This window comes from Typopeltis vanoorti, chromosome 19 (genome assembly GCF_054136105.1).
Source record: "Typopeltis vanoorti isolate ZY-2024b chromosome 19, IOZ_Tvanoo_1.0, whole genome shotgun sequence".
In the NCBI taxonomy this organism is placed as follows: Eukaryota; Metazoa; Arthropoda; class Arachnida; order Uropygi; family Thelyphonidae; genus Typopeltis; species Typopeltis vanoorti.
Genome location: NC_143567.1, coordinates 35,962,722 through 35,986,485, shown reverse-complemented (window position 1 = coordinate 35,986,485; position 23,764 = coordinate 35,962,722). Strand labels below are relative to the sequence as shown.

The window sequence follows — 23,764 nt, the reverse complement described above, 5'->3', positions numbered from 1 at the left end:
GTAATTAACTCTATATTTAAACCAAACCTAGTTCAAAAACAAACCAGACTAAAAGTATACAATACATTAGCCCTACCGGTCTTAATGTATGGAAGCAAAATCTGGACAATAAAACAAAAAGACAAAGATTAACAATAGCAGAAATGAAGTTTATGAGAAAAACTGCAAAGTATACCCTATTTGATCACAAAAGAAACGAAGATATTATGAAAGAATTAAACCAAGAACCAGTAATAGAAAAAATTAAAAAATATAAACATAAATGGATGGAACACGTTCAAAGAATGAAAACAGAAAGATTACCAAAACAAGCCTTAAAGTACTTTAAGGCCAGGACGTCCTCTTAAACGATGACTTCTAAGGCCAGAACAGGCCATGCTAGGCCTAAATCCTTGATACGTATGATGATGATGATGATGATGTATACATAAAAAACAGGAATGAGCTAAGTGTGCTTCAAGAACCACACTTAAGGAATCAACACCAAACTAGAGCTAGGGTGAACAAACGGTAAATAAATAAATATATATTAAACATAAAATGACACATACGAAACAATATGCAAATCGATAATGTGAAAGCAGTATTATGTCTTGTTTGCTTGTACAAATCAGGCTTATTTACTATAAGGACATTGATATGTTGTAATAATCTAGTAATTTTAACTACAGTAATCTATCATTCAGCTGACTGTGTTGTTAGATTTGATTCAGGATCATTCTTGAAGAAATGTTGCATGTGCAGTAGTGAAACACTACTCTTGGGGCTAACAAATGCTTTCTATGCTATTGTGAAATTATACACATGTGTATAATAACTGAAACTTTCACCTGGTTTCTTCAAAAATAGTAAATAGAAAATATTAATATTTTTGACATAATAGCTTTCTCACAAGCAAACAAACAAAGAAGGTAAAAAGGTAACAGAAGATTCTTGAAGCAGGGAGGGAGGATTAATCACAACAAACTGTAAACAGAAGAGATAATGGCTTTGTTATATAATCAGTCAGCCTAGTCAGCAAAATGGTTTCACAGTTTCCATACAACAAGCTATAGGTTCAAATCCTATTGTGACTATGGATGTTAATGAATAGCTTTATTTGAGGATGAATTTCAAGACATTGGTCTCATACCAGGCAATGAAATTCATCTCTCAACTAAACATATTTAATGAGTAATTTGAACAATTTCCACAGGTCTCTGGATTATATAAAAATACATTCATGAACCAAAACATTATGACCACTGGGATCATAACTGGCAACCAGACTGCACAGTTCTCTGGAAACGGGCCAATAGTGGTGGCATCCTGTATGGAGGTTGTTCTCTTAGACATTACTGAATCCTCTCAACCACACTTAACACACCTTGACCGACACTATTACTTACTTGGAATTGTTTCAGACAAGAAGTGAGTAAATTTGATAAAAATTTTGAAATTTTGTAAGTGGGTTTATGAACTTTTGGAAAACCATACAATTTTTTTTTTTATCAAATTTACTCACTTCTTCAACTAGAAGAACTGATACTTATATAAAAAATACTTTGGATTTCAAAAATAAAATTTCAAATCTTCATTTGGACGTTTCGGATACCATGATCAGTTTAGATGTTGTCTCTTTATTTACAAATGTTCCTTTATCTGAAAGCATTGAATTACTGCAACAGGAATTTCCTTCAGACATTGTAAAAATATTTAATTTTGTAATACATTCTGGTTATTTTTCCTTTAAAAATAAGTTGTATCAACAAATTGAAGGAACAGCAATGGGCAATCCTCTTTCTCCTGCTATCTCCAACTTCTTTATGGAGCATTCTGAACAACGTATCTTTGACACCATTTCTCCAAGACCTACTCATTGATTCAGATATGTCGATGACATTTTTGCTATATGGAATGGCTCTTTTGATGAACTTAAACAGTTTCTCTCTAAGTTAAATGCTTCATCCAAGAATCCAGTTTACTCTAGAAGTAGAATCAAATAAGCAGTTAACCTTTTTAGATCTTCTAATTCTTTGCCAACCATATGGTAACCTACATTTCTCAGTCTATAGAAAGAAGACTCATACATGGCATTATATCCATGCTGAATCTCATCACCATCCCAGTCAAAAGGCAGGAACTATTAAAACACTGGTTCATCTGGCCCACTCCTTTTGTTCTTCAGACAATCTTTCACAGAACGAACCGCAATATATTACTGCTTCCTTTCTATCTAATGGATATAAGAATTCCTTCATCAACAGAGCTTTGAGTCATTTTAATATGTCTTCCTCTTCAAATACAGAAGAAATAATGTGCATTCTTATCCCTTATATACAAGGCATTAGTGAACGTATAGCAAAAGTTTTAAAACCACTGAATTTTTATTGCCTTTTGACCGTTCAAAAAAAAAAAAAAAAAATCTCCACCTTTCTCACTTCTCCTAAGGACAAGCCTCCACATATTAATTTTCCAGGTGTCTACCAGATTCCTTGTTCTTGTGGATTATCTTATTTCGGACAAACAAGAAGATCTGCCTCTATTCAGCTAGAAGAACACCAGTCTTATATTCAATACCTTAAACCTGAACAGTCTGGACTTGCAGAACATGCCATCTTCACTAGACATAGAGTTCATTGGAAAAAGACAAGAGTCCTTCACAAAAGTCATTTCCTCATGGAACAGCTTTATAAAGAAACATGTGAAACTTTACTTCACTCTCCAAACTTAAACAGATCTGGTTTATGTCTATCCCCTTTATGGGAGATAGTACTTTATAAATCAGCTAATCTTTCCTAACTTTTTATTATGTGTGTGTGTATATATATATATACTGTATTTGCTGGCGTATAAGATGCACCCCCCTTTTTTTGAACACATTTTTTAGTGAAAAAAGATTTTTTAGATCCTCTTCCTGATTTCGGCCACCCCCAACTGAGAAAATATCATTTTCTCAGTTGGGGATGGCCAAAATGACTTTCTGCAGCCCTGTTTCCATGTTCTTCAGCATACGCAATTACACGTAGCTTGTATACAATACTGGAGCAATGCCGACGTTTTTCAGCCATAATTTTCCAAGAAATTTAGAGAAAATTTAACGGCAGAAATTTATCACCGTTAACAACAACTGCGCCAACAATTGGAAAGTTTAAATGAACAAAGTTTAAAGGAACACAGCTGTGATCGGCAATGACAGTGCATGCGCATCCACTGAACTCTATGTAACTGAAATGCTCTCGCACACTGCAAGGAAGCTAGAAAGAAATTGTGTAACTCGGAACAGAGAAAATGTCCAGAAAAGAAAGTAATAATAATAATAATAATAATAAAAAAAAAAAAAACTGAGTACCAGCATATAAGTTTTTCAAAGAAGCTATTTTCAAAGAAAAAAGCATCTTATACGCCGGCAAATATGGTATATATATATATATATATATATTTTTAGTTAGGAAATTTTATTGACCTTTTTAGTTATCTTACATTAGCTACTTAGGTGGCGCTTTTTGGAATTGTCAGTTATTGTTTAATTTGAGCTTAAAATATACTGAAAATGCCTGTGACACACACAGGAGAAAATTATACTATTAAATAATCTTTTTACGTGAGTTTTGCAGTTATTAATTTTATAATTATGTCTACTCACGGTATTCCCTTATTAAATCTGACTCGGTCACATGCATCACCACATGTTCTTGGCAACTATTTAAGAATGTTGCTGGTCAGTAATCATCAACAGTGTTGATCACAATGGGAAAGAACAAAGGATCTTTCAGAGTTCGATATAGGGCTTATTGCAGGTGCTCTTCTGGCTAGAGCCCAGAGCCGACAAGTTTCTGTAAAGGTGGTGAGATATCCTGGGTGTTTAATCAGTGGAAAAATAACCCACATTCTTGTCTAAGAGGCATAACTTTGATCCTAAGAAGGTCTCTGTCAGAACAAGATTGCTATAATCTGAGAAGGCTTGTATGGACAAACAAAACTTCATGCAGTGCAGCAATTGACTTAAGCATTTAATGAAAGCTGCTCCCAAACCATATCTCACCAAATTATGTGCAGGAAATTGAAGAGTATCAGTATTTGCAATCTCATGCCTATACGAAAACCACTGATTTCTGCAAAGAGCCAGAAAGCTCATCTACAGTGGTGTCAAGAACACTACAACCGGATACTGTGAGACTAGAAATAAGTCACGTGGTCTGCCAAGTCACGAAATGCCTTGTTCTGAATTGATGATGGTATGAAGAGAGTTTGGCAGGAGCCCCAATGAAGCAATGACCACAACTTGTCTTGTAAGCACAACTCAAGGTTCTGGAGGTGGAACAGGTTCCCTGATATTGTTAGTAGGCTGGGTGTTCTCCAAGAAATATCTGAACTGTTGCTGATCAAGTGCATCCTGTAATGTTGACTTTTTATCCACCATGTGATGGCTGTTTCATGGAGACAATGCTACTGTCCATTGCATAAGAATTGTTCAGCAGTGTTTCAATGAGCATGACACAGCCACTTCCACTATCTTAGAAAAGGACATGTTAGAAAAACGAATCTGGAAACAAAGTCCTCTTCTGTTAAACCTGAGCCATTTAAAAGACTGTCTGGTGAATGCATGGTATGTTATAGACATAGATGCAATCTATGTGGAATCTATGCCAAACTGCATATGTGCTGTAATTCGGACTAAAGGAGGTCCAACACTGTATTAAATAAAAGTTTCTAATTCAGTGGCTGGTATATGTAATAAATTTGTTATAAAAATCCACCTTTAAAAGACTATTAATTATATTTCCAGTAAATTAGTAATGCATTACCTAATCTAAGTGACAGAACAGCAATAGAATAGAACAATTCAACTACATGTAAGGCACAATTTTTAGTGAAGATGGCAAATTAAATACAGAAAAAAAAAATTAACAGGTTAAGTGATGTCATGCTGAGGAGTCAGCTGAATAAATACATATGGATTACGAGAGAGGTTACCAGTTTTCAAAATGCAGATACTTTATACTAACCTTTCCTTTCTTTTTGCATTCTTTTAAGTGCCCATAAATTTCATTCTGTTCATGTATTCTTGAATGTGTGAAGAGAGGACATGAAAACCAAACCTCTGTTTGATTTTTAAATATGAAAATTAGATATGAAAATTTCTATATTCATATAGAAATTTTCATATCACTTAGATAAGGAGGCCAAAGGACATTTAAAAATTTGTTAAATATAACATATGATTCGGTTTTAATGCTCTGACAATGTCAGGAGAATTGGAAATCTGTCTTATTGTTTAGGTAAGGCTTAGAAATTTTGTGATTTAGGTAGACTTCATCATTAATGTTGAGAAACACTAGCTTAGGCTTACTGCGCATGTGAATATTATGCCTGTGTGAGCACTTTAGTATTTTAGCTTTCTTAGTAATTATGTGAATTCACTGCATTCTCACTAGAGGAGAAACAATCAGACAATCAGAATGCTATCACATATCTCAGTGTCCAGAGCTTAAACACAACTAAATGGTTTTATGCTCAACCAAACCATGCTGAAGGAGATTCAAAATTTTAAAATGAGTAGCATGAAAAGCATAAACAATTTTCAGATTCTCATCTTCGAAAAATGGTTTATATAATGTTATGTCTGTTGTGTGCAGAAATGAACATTTTCTGCAACATTTGTAGAGAAAGCACACTGATTATCATGAATTATGAGTTAACATAAAAAAAAATGACATGTAAATCATACCCTAATATTCAACCTTCTCCAAGGCTGATTTTTTATATTGATATCATATATCTTGGACTTTCTCACTGCTTGACAATAGAGTTCATGACCTTGCCTAAAATATACCACCTCATCTCCAATTTGTGGGACATAGGGTGCTTTGTGTGGCATCACATCAGTTAACCATTCTGGGGGCCGATACTCACCAGGAAGTTCCTTAACACGTCCCTAAAAAAAAAAAAAAAACAGAAATACAACTTATGAACAGGAGAGAAAAGAAATCAAATATGAATATGTAATTTACTTTTATAAGCTGTAAGAACAAATCAAGATAAAAGAAAGAAACTGATATTTATAAAGAGCAGCATGAGAAAATGCAATAACACAATAACATCTATTAATTAGTTCGTTTTTTTAAAAATAGAAATTGATAGGGAGAAATCCCAACACTAATTACCATTGCCATCTGCTTGAAAATTAATACTGCAAAAGATTATGAACAGTGGAATGGGGATAAAAAAATATTTCTTAATGGCTAAGAAATGGCTTAGCATCTTCATAGCATCTGTGCAATTACGTTAGCTGCTATTTGCAATTATTTTGACCTTTATCTAAAAAAAAATTCAGAAATTAAAAAAAAAAAAAAAAAAAAAACAGAACAAGCTGATGTAATAATCTTTTATAAGCATGACTATTATACTACATCATAAGAATGTGAAACTGAAAGCAGAGAAAGATTCTGGAGTATAAAAATAAGTCTTACTATTTTCTTCCTTGACTTTTTAACATCCTTCTTGGTTTTAGTTTCTTCTGTCTTTTTATCACTATCATGCTCTTCTTCTGTTTCATCATCATCATCAGTTGAAACTTGCCTTCGGGCACGTGATGATGTTGATGAGGAGGATGTTGACGGCTTTGCTTTCTGTTTAACTGGCTCAACAGTCACTCCAGCATCAGCTGTCCAATCAGAATATTCACCAGAACCACTAATGGAATAAATGTAAAGAGTACACATGGAATAAATGTAAAGTGTAAAACATGCATTTATTTAAAAAAAAAAAAAAAAAAAAAAATCCTGTTGTAAATTTTACAACCAAAGCTTTAAACTTAAATGGACATTAGCATAAATGTTAATAATTACTAAAGTTGGCAAAAAGAATGAGACCTTTGGTCAACTTTAGTAATTATTAAAATTTATAACAGCATACCCATATCAGAAGCAAGCCAGCTAACATATTCTACCTTTTTAGATAATTAAGATTCCCCATCTAAGAACAGTATGACAGAAACATTTTTTTGTTTTAAAACATTTCTACAAAACTGGATTATCCTACTATCTTAAGTTTTGATTTTAATTTATAAGGATCGGATGAAAAAATCTATTTATTATTTGAATTGTAAAATACACGGCTCGACAAATATGCTTGCCTACTTGCCTGTGGCGAGTAGCTGCAAACTGGACACAAAAGAATATGTTTTATTCAACGAAAAAATACAGAAGAATATCATAATAAAAAGAGGCCATTATTGTAACAAAAATTAACTTAATAACTTATTCCAAAAAAATTAATGTTTTACCCTTCTTTCTATTCTTATTATTTATTGACTTCTTAGAATAGTTCTAAAAAAACAAACAAAAAAACTAATGTTCTCCAAGCAACAGTACAGCACCACAAATCATTTTATGAAATGCTCAATGATTTGGGACATATCATTAAAAAATGGTGGTGAGGGGGTGATCAAATACTTTTTTTTTTTGTGACGAGTACAATTTTGCAGAATTTCTTGAGCCCTGGTAAAATGTGATATTCCAAACACTTGTAAATGCCAAAAATTTAGAAACATTAAAAACAAGATACTGGTAGCAGAAAAATGAATCCAATATTTCAAATCTTTGTGATACTTTTTTTTTGTTTACATTAAGACACAAGACAGTCAATCTGAGATAAGCTTCATGATAATTTCTACTAACTCCCATATGTAACCAAATGATTAGAGAACAATTTTAAGTGACCCAGTAGATATAATTTTTGATAAGACCATTCAACTTAAATGGAGATTGGATAAACAAGTTTCATAACATATATATATACACCATAAACAAAAAATACTGACATGACATCTGAGATCAGTAAGCCTGGCTTCCTATTATATTAGCTGTTATTAATCTTAGCAATGCAAAAAGTGTTAGAATATAACAAGTGAGGCAAAGCATACTGCATGTCATCACTTCAAGATATTAGATGATGTTAAAGCATATCAAAATATCCTGTTGTTTACCCCATACAACATACGAGGGTGGTCTGAAAAGTTATCAGCTAAACAATGAAAAAACGAATTTATAATTTAAAAATTATTTTTATTTTTCAACATAATCTCCCTTAAGACTAATACAGTTATTCCAGCGATGCTCCAGTGCCATTATCCTGTCCCTGTAGTGGTTCTCAGTAAGATCTGAAAAATAGCCCTCTACAGCTGCAATCATCTCTTGATTCGAAGAAACACACTGACCAGTGAGGAAGAGTTTTAGTTTTGGGAAGGGATAGAAGTTAGAGAGAGCCAAATCTGGGGAATAGGGTGGATGAATAATATTCCCCGGTTATTGTTTTACCCTTTTCAAGATAATTAATAAACAAAATGCCTTTAGCATCCTAAAACATTGGCTGGAAGCCGGTTGTTCAGTGAACAACCCGGCTTCTGGCCACTGTTTTGGCTGCTGTTTGGATTCTGGTATGTAATGGTGAATCCAAGTCTCATCTATAGTAATAAATTGACTCACAAAATCAATAGGTGGATATACATAACACAAGGTATAGTTTTATTCTTGTTAAAATAGTCCAAGTACTGTTCAGAGATTTTCATGTGAGTGCGTTTTTGATCTGCTGTGAGCAAGCACGGCACCCGTCTTGTGCAAAGCTTTTTCATTTGCAATTCTTCATGCAAAATATATCCTACACGTTCTTTTGAAATGCTTGCAGTCTCAGCAATTTCATGCACTTTGAGTTGCTGGTCATCCAATAACATATCGTGCACTTGATCAATGATTTCTAGTGTTGTCACACTTTTTGGACATCCTTCATGTGGATCATCTTCAAGGCTGGTATGGCCACATTTTAACTCGGCAGCCCATTTCTTAATTGTCAAAAACGAAGAAGAGAGTATCCATAAACTTATGAACTTCGAATGAATTTCTTTTGGCGTTAAATCTTCTTTTAGAAAGAATTTTATAACTGCCCAATACTCAATTTTATTCATTTCAAAGGATACAGATAACACAGACAGCTGTATAAAACAAACTACTTGATAGAATGACTTGCAATTTCACGTGGATGCTTATGACAGATGTATTAACTTAGAAAAAAAAAATCTTGCCGATAATGTTGCCATCTATGGTCGAGACCGAGAACTTTTCAGACCACCCTCGTATTTACTTTTTTAACTTATATTTTTAATTCTATACACTATTTATATATAGAAGTAGAAAGTTTTTTTAACCTTGTGGCAACTTGTTTAGGTAAAATTCATAAGCTCTGCATTACTTTAACCTTAGCATTGTCAGGTCTGGCTCCCACTGACGAGACCTCAATAAAGGTCGAAACCGGTATGGATAGTGACCATTGTCTTTAATGCATAGCATCATACATCTCAGCAAAGGGATGTTTTACATTAAGGGAAAAATACTAAGGAAAGTGATCCGAGCTTAACCCACCTTTACCATGAGTTCCCCAGAGTGGCACTACCACGAGTTGTCTCAGACTTGTGCTACGTGCAGGCGCAAACTTGACTTACTGGCGTTTGCTTACTTGGGAAATAGGAATAAAAACCAAGTTTATATAAAATTACTCGGTATCTTGAATACTATTTATATAGTTTTATATAATGTGTAATCCAGCAGTTCTAAGGCTAGTGATATAATCAGATATACTATGAAATAAAATAGCTAGTTCCGTGATTGTACATATGAGTCATTCTCATGCACTTCACTTATTGCTACCTGCCTGTGATACACTATCTACCAATAATTGTCCAGACACTTGAGCGATTTACAATAGATACCAGCAGGCGAACCCTAATATCGAGTATGTCCACCTTCGGCTTTGATCACCTCTTGCACCCTTTCAGGGAGGTTTTCCACCGATGACAGACAGACATCAGGTGGAATTTGTCTGTATTCCTCCCTCAAAGCATCACTGAGTTCAGCGATAGATTGAGAACGTGCTGCTCTGGACTTCAATTGCCACTCCAATTTGTCCTGCAGGTGTTCGATGGGGTGGATGGTCAACTGTCCAGTGTTGTGATGTTTGGCTTGTGTGCCGCTGCTCCTCTGTGGAAACCCAGTAAATGGAATTCTTTTCATACAGTATTAGTACTTGCCATGGTATTACTGGCACTCTGGAACTTATCACGAATGGTCTGTGACAATTGTAGCTGGGTTTTGCGTGCCACTCATTTAACACCCTCCTGTCCCTGTGAGTCATTTTTGGTGCCCACCCTGGGTGTTTTCCTGCACTAGTGATGCCAGATGTCTCCATGTGTTGACCACATCACCAACTGTTGATTTTGGATGCTCCAGTTGAGTAGCAATGGCATGCATGGACATGCCACTAATGTGACAGCCACAATGACACCTCTCTCAAAGTCACTGAGTTCAATAATAAATTTAGTTTAATCCTTTATCCAAGTGTGAGCAAACAAAGTTTGCGCCTGAAAGTATCTTCAGGACTGGGGTAAGGTGGTACAACACCAGGGCACTCCTTGCAAAGGTGGAGCAAGCTACCAACACTCCTATCTCAGAATCTCCCATAATGCAAAACACATCTCCTTGCGGATATGTCTAATGTTATGCATTAAGCACCACCTTACCCAGTCCTGAAGATACTTTCAGGTGCAAACTTTGTTTGCTCACACTTGGATAAAGGATTAAACTAAATTTATTATACTCTAACCAAGTGAAAAATAAACTTTCAACACTGAGTTCAAGTCGTGTTGCCATACCACCTGTATTCAACTGCTAGGATATACTGCTTCCTACTATCAGTAAAACCAGTTTTTATGTTATCAACAAACCTGGAATGTTCCATAACTTCAAATAACAGGGATGCCAAATAACAGGAGTGTCCAGATACCTCTGTATCTGGACACTCCTGTTATTTGGCAGTGCATTTGTTGACTTTCATACAACCTGATGACAACTTGTTAACTTAAGAGGTAGTAGAGACAAAAGGTGTGTGTGTGTGTGTGTGTGTGTGTGTACTAAATTTTTTGAAATGTTTAAATCAGCATCAGGAAATGAATGCTTGTGTGTGGCAATTTGTGCCATTTAGAGTTCTGAATAAGGCTATGGCTATGAGGGCAGCAAGTTATTAACACACATTTTATACAATCTGATTATACAACTTGTCAACTTAAGAGGTAGTAAAGACAAAAGGTGTGTGTACTAAATTTTTGAAATGTTTAAATCAGCATCAGGAAACGAATGCTTGTGTGTGGCAATTTGTGCCATTTAGAGTTCTGAATAAGGTGTTATGAGGACAGCAAGTTATTAACACACATATTATGTACGTTAACTGCATGTGTTCTTCTGGCGTTTGCAGGATAAAAAAAAAAACCTGAACTTCCAAATGAGACTAGTTAGCTAGCTCAGCTTCATATGAAAAGCTGTTATAACAGTTCCTTCTTTAACAGACTGAATTCAATACCAGGTCTTCACAACCAAATATTGTGTTAGTCAATGAAACAAGCAGTGATAGAATAGCAGCAGAAAATATTCAACAGGAATTCATGGGGTGGGGGGGGGGGGTAAATAGATGATACAGATGGAATAGATGATATCTGATAGGAAGAAATGCTCATATGTGAGCATCTTAAAGTGGCTACACTGCATAGTGAAAAGGTCTGGTAAGAAAGTTGAATCCCAAATAACTGGGGCAATGCTCTCACACGGGGAAGAAAAATAACTGGGAGAATTATAGAGGAATTTCTTGCCCAAGTATTGTAAGTAAGATTTATACAAACATACTTGAAAGAAGGATAAGAAAACCGTGGAACAGAAATATGTGGAAGAAAAAATTGCATTCAAACATCAAAAAATTATGGGAATACAACAAAGAAGGTTTAAAAAGAACCAAAGATGAGCAGCTTTCAAAAGGTGAACTGTAGACTCAAATATACAAGTATTATTCAAGAAAAAAATGAGAGTTTGAAGACAAGATTCAAACCTTTGACACTCAGCAACAAGCTAGATAGAAAACACTGAACGTGGACTGAAGAAGCTCAAGTACATCCTAAAAAAGAGAAAGAGCATTGAAAGTTTTTAGCAAGTAAGTTAGCATGTGCCTCAGAGAATATAGAGAAAATATAAAAATGCAAAGCAAGGCATATAAAAGTAGCTAAAAGTCAGAGGAAGACTTTAGTAAGAGCAGAAAAGACAAATATCAAGACAGAAGAATGTTCTGGAGACTATTGAAAAGTTTAATTGTGTGAGTGAGTGGAAGACAGTGCAGTAAAGGGACTTTAAGATGGTAAAGGTGAAATGAAGATAGATATTCTAGATGTCTAGGGTAATTAATTTGAAAGATTGTGAAATAAAACAAGTGATGGAACAGTGGTATAAACTATTCAAGAGGAATGCACATCCATATTTGAGATTGAAAAACCATTAAAAACCCTGAAATAAACCAAGGAGCTGGAGTAGATGATATTTCACCAGAATGTTCAATTATAGAGGTATAAACTTTTTTTTTTTTTCCAATTATGCAGTGCAGCCACCACTGGATAAATTCAGAAGGCTTGGTCAGAAGGTAGAATTTCAAATGATTGGAGTAGAGCTCTTATAAATACCCATCAATAATAGAGGAATTTCTTTCTCTACTGATTGGTCCAGGTAAGATTTATGCAAGCATACTTGAGATGAGGCTAAGGAAGAAAACTGAAAGCACAAGATGGGTTCAGGTCAAAGATTGGTTGTCAAGATTAGATTTTCAACAAACAGTTGAGAAAATTGTGAAATATAACAGAGATCTGTATTTAAGTTTGCACCACAGATCATATTAGACTGTAGGAAACAGAAATATACAATAATAGTAGCCACCCTGTAATAGGAGGTGGCACATAAAGAAGAGGAATAAAACCTCAATCACATGAAGTTAATATCATGTGTTTTAATATTCGATGATTGTATGAGTATGCCAAGAGAAAAGCTAAATGGGATATTATAGAGTACAATACATTCTATAACTTTTCTAATATGATCTGTGGTGCAAACTTAAATACAGATCTCTGTTATATTTCACAATTTTCTCAACTGTTTGTTGAAAATTGACATTTAAGTCAGTAATTTTAGAACTGAAGGAGGCACAGGAAGATGGCCTGATGCAAAATCATGTGTAAGAAAAAGATGCACACTATCTCCACCATAATTCATCATCTGTATGGTTCACATAAAATGAACTGGCATTAGGGGCCTGATATCAAAATTGGAGATATTCAACTCAACTTGTTATTTTATTCAGAAGATGCTATACTCTTAAATAAAATGAGTATAAGGCTATGGGATACTTTAACTGAACTGAATAACAACTGTAACAAAATAAGCATAAAAAGACAAACAGCTATGAAAACAGGCAAGAACATAGGATGTTATGGGACATGGAAAACATCAGCTGCATCCTGAATGGGAAACCTACAGAACAAGTGAAATATTTCATCTGTTTAGGCACAATTTATAATGTAGATAGCAAATGAAATATGGAAATATAGTAGACTACACAATTAATAAAGTTGACATGGTGGAGAGCTAGATGAATAAATTTATATGGAATAAAACAGAAACTAGTCAAAATAAACCAGCAGTAAGCAAGACATTTTTCAAACCAATTTTAACTTATGGATTTAAGAGCTGGATTAGAAGTAAAAAAGTTGCCAAAAGGCTGGAGACTACAGATATGAATTTCTGAAAATTAGGCAAGTAAACAAATGGGAAAACAAAGATATTAGAAAGAAACTTGATATTGTTAGCATTCAAGGATATGTGAACAGAGGTAATTGAAGGTGACATGATCACTTGAACTTAATAAGAGAGGAAAAGTTAGCAAAACAGGTTTGATGTCAGGAAAAAAAACATTCAAGGAAGAAAAAAAGATATTGAGTGCATTGATGCAGTTAGAGGTACCTTCATCATCTGTTCATTGGACATCCTCAGATGCTGTATGGTCACTCCAATGCCTGGTGATGTGCCACACCAGTCCTCACCATGTGGTCCTGTTGTATGCTTTTCTGGAGACTTCAACTCTCTGAAGATCAGTCACTCCACACACAATCCATCAATCTCATTGACAGTCTACTGCTTCCTCTTTTTCTAGGAACATTACCTTCTATTACTGTTCTGAGAAGTCCTCCTTCCATCCTTTCAATGTGTCCAAAATATTTTAACTTTCTTTTGTCAATATCCTTAAGGAGCCTTAAAGTTCTACTGATCTTTTCTAACATCCATTAATCTGTACACCTTTCAGTATATGATATCCTCAAGAGCTTTCTGTAACACCACATCTCAAAAGCAGCTATCCCTTTCTTATCCGACTTCTTTAGGTTCCAAGACTCGCATCCATAAGTCACTGTTGGAAAAACAACTGCATAAAAAATGCTCAACTTTGTTCCCATGGAGATAGACCCATCTTTCCAGATTTTAGACATCTCTGCTGACTGTTGTTTTAGCCATTCCTAATCTTCTGAACAGCAATTCTTTACATTAATAATGGATTACAGGTACTCAAACTTGCTGACTTCCTCAATTCTTTCTCCATTTAGGTACACTTGCTTCTCAAGAGCTTCCCTGTTTATATTTCCTTTGAGAACCATAATCAGTGTCTTGCTAGGACTGAGTTGAAGTCCTCTGTTATTACTGATCTTGTTAACTTTATCAAGAATTTGTCCTAGTTCTTCCTTGTCATTACAGAGGAGTGTGGTGTAATCAGCATACCTCAGATTACTGATCAATCTACCACCTATCCTAATTCCTGTTTTGAGTTCATCCAATGCTTCATGCATGATGTCCCCAGTATATCAGAGGTACCTTAGAAGACTGAAATATAAGATATAGCAATACTGGAGTCCTGATAGATAACTGACCAATTTGGAGGAAAACTGTTAACAAAAAGAAGTCTTCTTCTTCTTATTGTGCTATCTTCTATCGAAGGTCAGCGACCATCTTGGCGAACAAACTGCGCTCTTGTGCTAATCTGAGCAGTTGTGCACTGCTCTTTCCTGTCCACGTCTTGATGTTGTCAAACCATGATATTCTTTTTCTTCCTCTAGTTCCTTTGCCATCAATTCTTCCTACCAAAATAGTTTGTAGAAGTTGGTATTTGCTGTTTCTCATGATGTGTCCAAAATATGATGTTTTTCGTTTCTTGATTATTTGTACAAGATGTTTAGCTTTGCCAATGGATTTTAAGACATCTTCATTGGTAATTTTTTCTGTCCATGATATCTTTAGCATTCTTCTGTATAGCCACATCTCAAAGGCTTCGATTTTCTTGATGGTTGTCGCCTTCAATGTCCATGTTTCAACTCCATAGAGCAGAATAGACCACACGTAACATTTCAGCATTCGGCATCTGACTTCCATGTTTAGGTCTTTATTGCAGAATAGTGTTCTCATTTTCATGAAGGACTGCCGTGCAACTTCAATACTTGTCTTTATATCTATTTCTGGATCCCACCGTTCATTAAGCCAGCAACCAAGATATTTATATCTTGACACTTGATCAATATTTTTCCCATTGAGTGTCAGTTTCATTGATGAGGCTGGATGTTTGCTGATGATCATGTATTTTGTCTTGTTGATGTTTATATTTATTCCCATTCTTTGGCTTTCTATGTATACTCTGTCAACGAGTTTTTGGAGATCCATAATGTTATCTGCAATTAGCACGGTGTCATCTGCATATCGTAGGTTGTTAACAATCTTTCCATTTATTGTGATTCCCTCTGGACATTCTTCCAATGCTTTTTTAAAGATTACCTCTGCATATATGTTGAACAGGAGTGGTGAGAGCACACATCCTTGTCTCACTCCTCTTTTGATGTTAATATCACTGGTGGTAATGTTGTCTAATTGAACGGTAGCTGACTGATTCCAATACAGATTTGTTATTAGTCTTATGTCTTGTTCGTCTAGCCTTATTTGTTGAAGGATTTCTATTAAGTTGGTGTGTCTGACTTTGTCAAATGCTTTTTCAAAATCTATGAAACACATAAAGACAGATTTCTGTTTTTCTATGCATTTTTGTATCAATATTTGGGTACAGAAAAGGGCCTCTCTAGTACCAAAACCATTCCGAAAGCCGAATTATGTTTCACTTAGAGTTTCTTCACTTTTTCTATAAATGCGATTCTGAATTACTTTCAAAAATATTTTTAATGTTTGGCTCATTAGACTAATAAGTCTTAAGTCACCACAGGAATTCGCTTTGGGTTTCTTTGGGATAGTGATAAATGTAGATTTGAGCCAATCTGATGGAAATTCATCACTTTCATATATTTTATTAAATAGTTTTTCAAGAAGTTTGATGTTATCTGGTTCGATTAATTTTAAAAATTCTGTTTGCACACCATCTGGTCCACTGGCTTTTCCTGTTTTACTTGTTTGTATAGCATTCTCTATTTCGCATTTCATGATTGCTGGTCCTTGAATGTTATCTTTTATATTTATAGGCTTCTGTCTCGTATCATTGAAAAGTTCTGTTACATATTTTATCCAAATCTGTGCTTTATTCTCTTCTTCTAGAACTATTTTTCCATTTTCGTCTCTTAGAGACACTATTTGCTTTTTCCTCAGTTTTCCGGAAATTTCGTTGATTTTCTTATACAGATTGAAATTATCATGTTGTTTCTGAAGCAGTTCAATTTCAGTACATAAATTTTTCATCCAATTTTCTTTGGCTTCTTTTATTTTTTTCTTGATGATGTTATGTGTTTCTGTATACCTGGCTAGGTCTTTGTTTTTATACATTCTTCTTGTATCAATAAGAGAAAGAATCTCATCTGTCATCCATTCCTGTTGTTTTATATTATTCACATAACCTACTTCTTCAATACTTGTTGTTACGATGGCATTCTTTAAGCTATTCCAAAGAGATTCCACACTTTTATTTTCTTCTATGTTAATCTGTTGTAATCGCAGGTTAAGCTGTGTCTTGGCACTTTTATTTATGTTCGGGTCTTTCAGTTTTTCTACATCAATTTTCTTTTTCTTCTTTTGTGATTTTTTAGCTGATTTTAATCTAAGACGTACTTCTGCAACTATGGGATTGTGGTCTGATGAGATATCTGCTCCAAGATAAGTCTTTGCACTCTTTATACTACTGTGGAATCTTTTATTTATCAGTATATAATCAATTTGATTTCTGACAATATTATGTTGGTTATTTTGAGGCGATTTCCAAGTGTACAGTCTTCTGGGTGGAAGTTTAAACCAGGTATTTGCTATTGTTAGATCTTCTTCCTGACAGAATTGGACTAGGCGATCTCCTCTGTCATTTCTGGTGCCTAAGCCATGTTCGCCAACAATTTCTCCATCACCCCCTCTTCCTACTTTTGCATTGAAGTCACCCATTACTATGTTTATATCATGTTTCTTTGTTAGGTTTTTAATCTCTTTTAGGTGTTCATAAAACTCTTCAACATCTTCTTCACTTTTGTCAGCTGTGGGTGCATAAGCTTGGATGATATTTATGTTAACGGGGTTTCCCTTAAGTTGTAACAGCATTATCCTTTCAGAAAATGGAATCCAATTTATTACTGATTTCTTCATCTACTATTACAGCTACACCATGTCGATGTTTGTTCTCATCATTCCCAGAGTAATACATTGTCATATTATCTTGTTGACACTTTCCAGATCCTGGCCATCTTGTCTTGCAAATTCCCAAAATCCAGATGCCCAGCCTCTTCATTTCTCTTGTGGCATTTCTTAATTTGCCAGCTTCATACAGAGTTCTGACATTCCAAGTTGCAATTTTAAAAGTGGACACCATTTTGAGCCCGGAGATTCTTCGCACCCCTGTCCCATTTAAGGGACGCCGGGAACTTGGGGCCAATTGTAAGGGTTTGCTCGCCATGGTGGTTGTTCTGGAGATAAGGTAGAGCAGTAGTTTCTCCGTTTGCTTTCTGCTCTGCAGTATTACAGACGTACACAATATAATCATATTGCCATCTGCAAATCTCTGATCACAAGCTTTTCCGTCATCATTTGGCTTCAACCTTGTGTCAGTACTGACAATGCTGCTTCCCAATGTCAGGGGCGGTGACCCCAGCAGGTACTTATTTAATGGCGGCACTACTTGCCATGTCACCGAGTTGTCATTGGGCTTTGTGAGGTTTTAAGTGAGACAGAGTTGCCACTTCTGCTCCCCCATGCCCTGATAGCTATGTCGCTGTTGGTCCACGGCTGCTTATTCGCCAGATTGCTCTGCTTATATCGCAGCTAACCTCCATATCTGAAGGCTGTTCCCCGATCCGCCACCTGGGGACGCACCCGGTAGTAGTCAGCTCTGCTGGTAATTTTCGGCTATGCATAATTAAAGGAGTCATTATATTTTTAAACAAACAGTATAATTAGAGACAACCGGGATAAAAAGGCACTAACTAATGAATCACATCCCCTCTCCAACAGAAACTGTTGTATAGACCAAGCAAAACCATATATTGCTGTTGGAACATATGGTTTTGCTTGCCACCACCCCCATCATTAACGTGTTAAAACTAAGAAATATATAGTGAATATGTTTCAGATATTATGAAATTTGTTTGAAGGGAATTACATTGCAATTCAACTGTTGAAATGCTAATTTGTCTTTGGTTCGTGTGATCTTTTGTTAATACTGCACCAATCATATGAAATCATATGAAAAAAAGAAGTCACCATAACATAAACTTTTCATGTAACACTACCATTGTATCTCGACCTCCCCCTCCCTTGAGGTAAACAAACTATAGCAGTATTTCTCAAAGTGTGGTATGCATACCCCCGGGGGTACGTGGTAATTTTCGGCTATGCATAATTAAAGGAGTCATTATATTTTTAAACAAACAGTACAATTAGAGACAACCAGGATAAAAAGGCACTAACTAATGAATCACATCCCCTCTCCAACAGAAACTGTTGTATAGACCAAGCAAAACCATATATTGCTGTTGGAACATATGGATTTGCTTGCCACCACCCCCATCATTAACGTGTTAAAACTAAGAAATATATAGTGAATATGTTTCAGATATTATGAAATTCGTTTGAAGGGAATTACATTGCAATTCAACTGTTGAAATGCTAATTTGTCTTTGGTTCGTGTGATCTTTTGTTAATACTGCACCAATCATATGAAGTTCTTTGCTGCTCTACGTATCTCAAGTCTTGTAAATTACTGGTAATTTTTGCTTGAAATAATGGGAAAGATGATGATGCTATTTGGGTAGATGACTTTAACGATGCACACAAAGAAACTGTTCTCGATGCCAAAAGTAGTGATAGCGAGTAGGAGCTTCTTAGTAAGTCGCACCATTTTCAGTTTTTTCTGAAAACTTTAGTTTCCGAAAATTCCCGCACGCATCTCGCAACATGATTTTTTAGCTTTAATTTTGGGAAAAAAGTCAGAGTTATATTCGAGTAAATACAGTATTTTTTTTAGCTTTCAAATTCTTACATATGGATCATTGGTTAAAGATTGGATTTATAAAACCCCCAAAAGAGAGCAATATAGCAAATACAAGTAGGCAACAAGAAAACATTGATATTGCATCTGGATCAAATGAAATTGATAAGAGTGTGTTGTCTGACATCTCTAGAGAACCAAAATTTAAAAATATATCATATTTTTTATTTACATGAATATATAAATTCAAATAAAATAGATATTTAATTTTAATTAATATTTTAAATTAATAATTTTTTTAATTACCACTAATAACTTTATTTTAATGAGACCATAAGTTTTTTAATAAAGATCATACACCAGCCAACTAGTTTCGCTAGCTTTCTCAAGGCAGTAACTGTGCTAATACAAATGAAAAAAATTAAATGAATACAGAAACGTCAGTAACTGTCAAGCAGCTCCATTTGATATTTTATGTGGTGTAGCGTGCATGCGTTCGGATGCTTCAGTCAGTATCAAGTACGTGACTACGCGTCACATGTTTATTCGCTAATTGTAGTTCTGTTGAGCTGAGAGAAGAGATGAGGTTTTTCCATATATCTTTAAGGATAATACCCTGATTTCTATTTAAATTATTGCCTGTGCGTAGTACTACGCTACTTCTTTGTAAGTTCGGTGTCTATAGTCATATTCGATGTAAGGCATAGAGCTGTTTTTCCAGTCTATAACGTGGTTGGACATTGAAAAATGATGAGCTAAACCTGATGTAATGATTCTGTTGTGATTGACATCCCCCCCGTGTTCTTTCTGTCTTATTTCAAGACTTCTAGAAGTCTGTCCAATATAAGAAAGGCCACACGTGCATGGAATTTCATACACCCCTGGATATTTAAAAAATGGGACCTTATCTTTTAGGTGATCTTAAGATTTGTCTGATCGTGGTAGTTGGTTTTGAAACCACTCTGATGTTATGATCCTTCAACATTCTTGCTAATTTCTTGGACACTGTACTCACATATGGTATGACTGCTGTGGACACGTGTTGGGGCACTGTTTCACGTTGTTGAAGGTTATTTTTAAACAGAAATTTCTTTAAAATGTTTGTAAGGTAACCATTAAGAGATAAGAGTATTTACGATTTGAGCCAGTTCTAACTATACATCTTCTTCTTTTGAAATAAACTTTTGGGCTCTGTTGCGTAGCATGTGCATTATACTCTGTTTCTGTGACCTATGATGGTTTGACAAATAATGTAGATATCTTCCTGTATCTGTAGGTTTCTTGCAGATAGAAAGTTGGAAATTGTTATAGTGTCTCTTAACCAGTATGTCCAGAAAGGGTAGTTCTTTGTTCTTTTCAAGTACCATAGTAAATTTGATCTTACTGTGTAGTGAGTTGATTTTATTAAGAAACACCAGGAAGTTTTCCATATTATCTTTCCAAAGGATGAAGATGTCATCCACGTATCTCCACCAAATCGAAGGTTTGGGAGAAATGTTAGAGAAAATATCATTTTCAAATTTTTCCATAAACAGGTCTGCACATGGTGGTGATAAGGGGCTGTCAAACAGGCTCGATGGAATAACACTTTTTAACATCACTAGTATGAGCATTAAAAAAATCTTTATACATTTATTTTAATGACAAATTATTAGACTTTATCCATTTTACGAAATGCAACTTTATTTTCTATTTAAATTTAAATTTTTTAATTAATTAATGAATTTATTTCTAAATTAATTATTTAGGGGGTACTTAGTAATAATGAAAATTTATTACCAAGTACCCCCTAAATTTGAGAAACCCCTGAAGTTTGAGAAACACTGAACTAGAGAAAAAAATCTAATTACAAAGTAAGACTACTAAATGATTCAAGTATAAGAAATTTATACCAACAGAGGATTAATAACTACTTCAAAGTGAAGACATTGAGAAAGAATGGAATAATATAAAAGAAATTATCGCATCAGCAGCATATGAAAGTCTAGGAATACACAAAAAATATTATAAAAATAAAAAATTACATATATGGGACAATGAAATAAAAACAATAATTGAAAATAAAAAGCTGGCTTTTAAAAGATGGTTAAGTAGCAAAAAACAAGAAGATGAAATTGAATATAAAAAAAAGACGAGCAATAGCCAAAAGAGAAACCAGAAAGAGACATAGAGAAAGCTGGGAAAAATTTGTATCATATCTAGAAAATTACATATTTTCTAGATATGATAATAATGAAAATTTAAGAAGGGGTACGCGGATAGAAAGTGAGTACAAAATACTAAAACACATGAATGTAGATATAAAAGAAACTGCAAATATAAATTGTGAAATAGATGTAAAAGAATTCTTGGATCACTTTACAAATCTTTGGACGGATAATACTGGCATCAAAAATAATTACACCAGAAACTTACAAAATACCTTAAATGATATGATAAAAATGAAAGAATTAAAGGACAACCTAAATAAAATAGAAAATGGCAAATCAGCAGGAGAAGATGGAATAAACTCCGAACTGTATAAATTTGCTGGAAAAAAATTTCATCAAAGATTACTAAAATTTTTAAATAAAATATATACAAATGGACAAATACCAATAGAATGGAATTCAAGAATAGTAATACCTATATTTAAAAAAGTGGATAAAACAAAACCTGCTAACTACAGAGGTATTAGTTTATTGAATACATGTTACAAAATATATATAGCAGAATACCTAATGAAAAACTAAAAATATACAGTGAAAAAATATTATTAGAATGTCAAAATGGATTTAGAAAAGGACGCTTTACAATGGATGCAGCTTTCTGTTTAAAACTACTTATAGAAAAAAGAAGAGAATTTAATTTGGACGCTCATCTTTTGTTTATAGATTATGAAAAAGCATTTGACAAAGTAAAATGATACATACTGTTTGTTATATTACAAAGAATAAATATACCTAATATTTTACTACATGCAATATTGAATATATATAAAGATAATGAAATAAAAATAAATGAAAAGTTGCCTGAAAAACAATCTATAAACCAAGGAGTAAGAGAGGGATGCCCTCTGTCTCCTCTATTGGAGACAGAGGGCATCATTTTTCAGTATTTACATTAATAAAATATTAATACAGTGAAACACCTTAAACAATCAAGGTATAGACATTTCTGGAATAACAAAATAAATATGCTATTATTTGCAGATGATAAGGTAATAATATCAGATAAGGAAGACAATTTACAAAGAGCAATATATAATTTAAACATTATAGTAGAATGGTTTGGAATGAAACTTTCCATTGATAAAACCAAAACAATGACATTTTGCTTCTAACTGGACAAACTCCAGTTAGAAGCAAAATAGTTAATAAAAATAAAATAATAGAACAGATAAATACTTTCAATTATCTTGGATGTAAAATATCATATGAAGGAGAAAAAGACATAAAATTAAAAACTTCAAAATTTTTACAGATTATAGGCCTGATAAATAGAACACTCAACCCAAATATAGTACAAAAAAGAAACATGCTTGAAAATATACAATACTTTAGCAGTGCCCACATTATTATATGGCAGTTGAAATTTGGGCAATAAACAAACAAGATAAACAAAGAATAAAAACAAGTGAAATGAGATTTATGAGAACTGCAAAATACACATTATTAGATCGAAAAAGGAATGAAGACATTTTAAAACAACTAAAAACAAAAATGGATTGAACATGTAAACCGAATGGCCAACACCTGATATCCTAAACAAATACTAAAATATAAGCCAATTGGAAAGCGAGGACAGGGTAGACCTCTAAAAAGGATATTGGATGGATAATGAGACCTGAACAGACCAATATGGTTTATACCCGTAATTAGTGTTATGATGATGATGATAACTACCATTGTAACTCGAACCCCCCCCCCCCCCCCCCGAGGGTACATATGAGGAACTTGATGATGATAATGATAATGACAGCTCATACATTATGAGGTTTAGTATGACAAGATATGGCACACTAAACAACCTGCATAGTCAGGTGGATGGTGTCTTTTCTACTCTCTAACCAACAGGCACTGGTTGAAATCCCACTGTAGGCATGGAGGTTTAGGGATGTCCGGTCAGGTGGATGTGCACAAAGTTTATTTTTGTAGATAATTTTTATCAACCAGTTTGAGACCAATTTATTGTTTACTGAAGTCCTGAAATGGCTTGCAAAAATTTGATGTTTGGCCTCTAAAGCAAGATTACTAGATTAATTCTTAGCCAGCCCTACATATGGAAGTTTACATTTTGTGAATGGTATTCACATCTCATTTAGGTTAGGACTCAAAATACTGTTTAACAGTAAAGCAGTGAGTTTTTGCCAACTACTTTGTTGGAGCCTGGCACTTGCATTGAAAGTATCATAGATATCACTGTAAGAGAAACAAGAGCTCCTGAT

General features: G+C 34.3%; 1 protein-coding gene across 1 annotated transcript in view; it reads right to left on the bottom strand.

Moving 5' to 3' along the window:
• Window positions 1–23,764, bottom strand: part of BRWD3 (bromodomain and WD repeat-containing protein) — a 451,316-nt gene that overhangs the window by 140,335 nt on the left and 287,217 nt on the right. Inside the window, 2 exon segments of the mRNA XM_090409588.1 lie at window positions 5,711–5,890; window positions 6,453–6,675. Coding sequence (XP_090265714.1) covers window positions 5,711–5,890; window positions 6,453–6,675 — 403 coding nt within the window.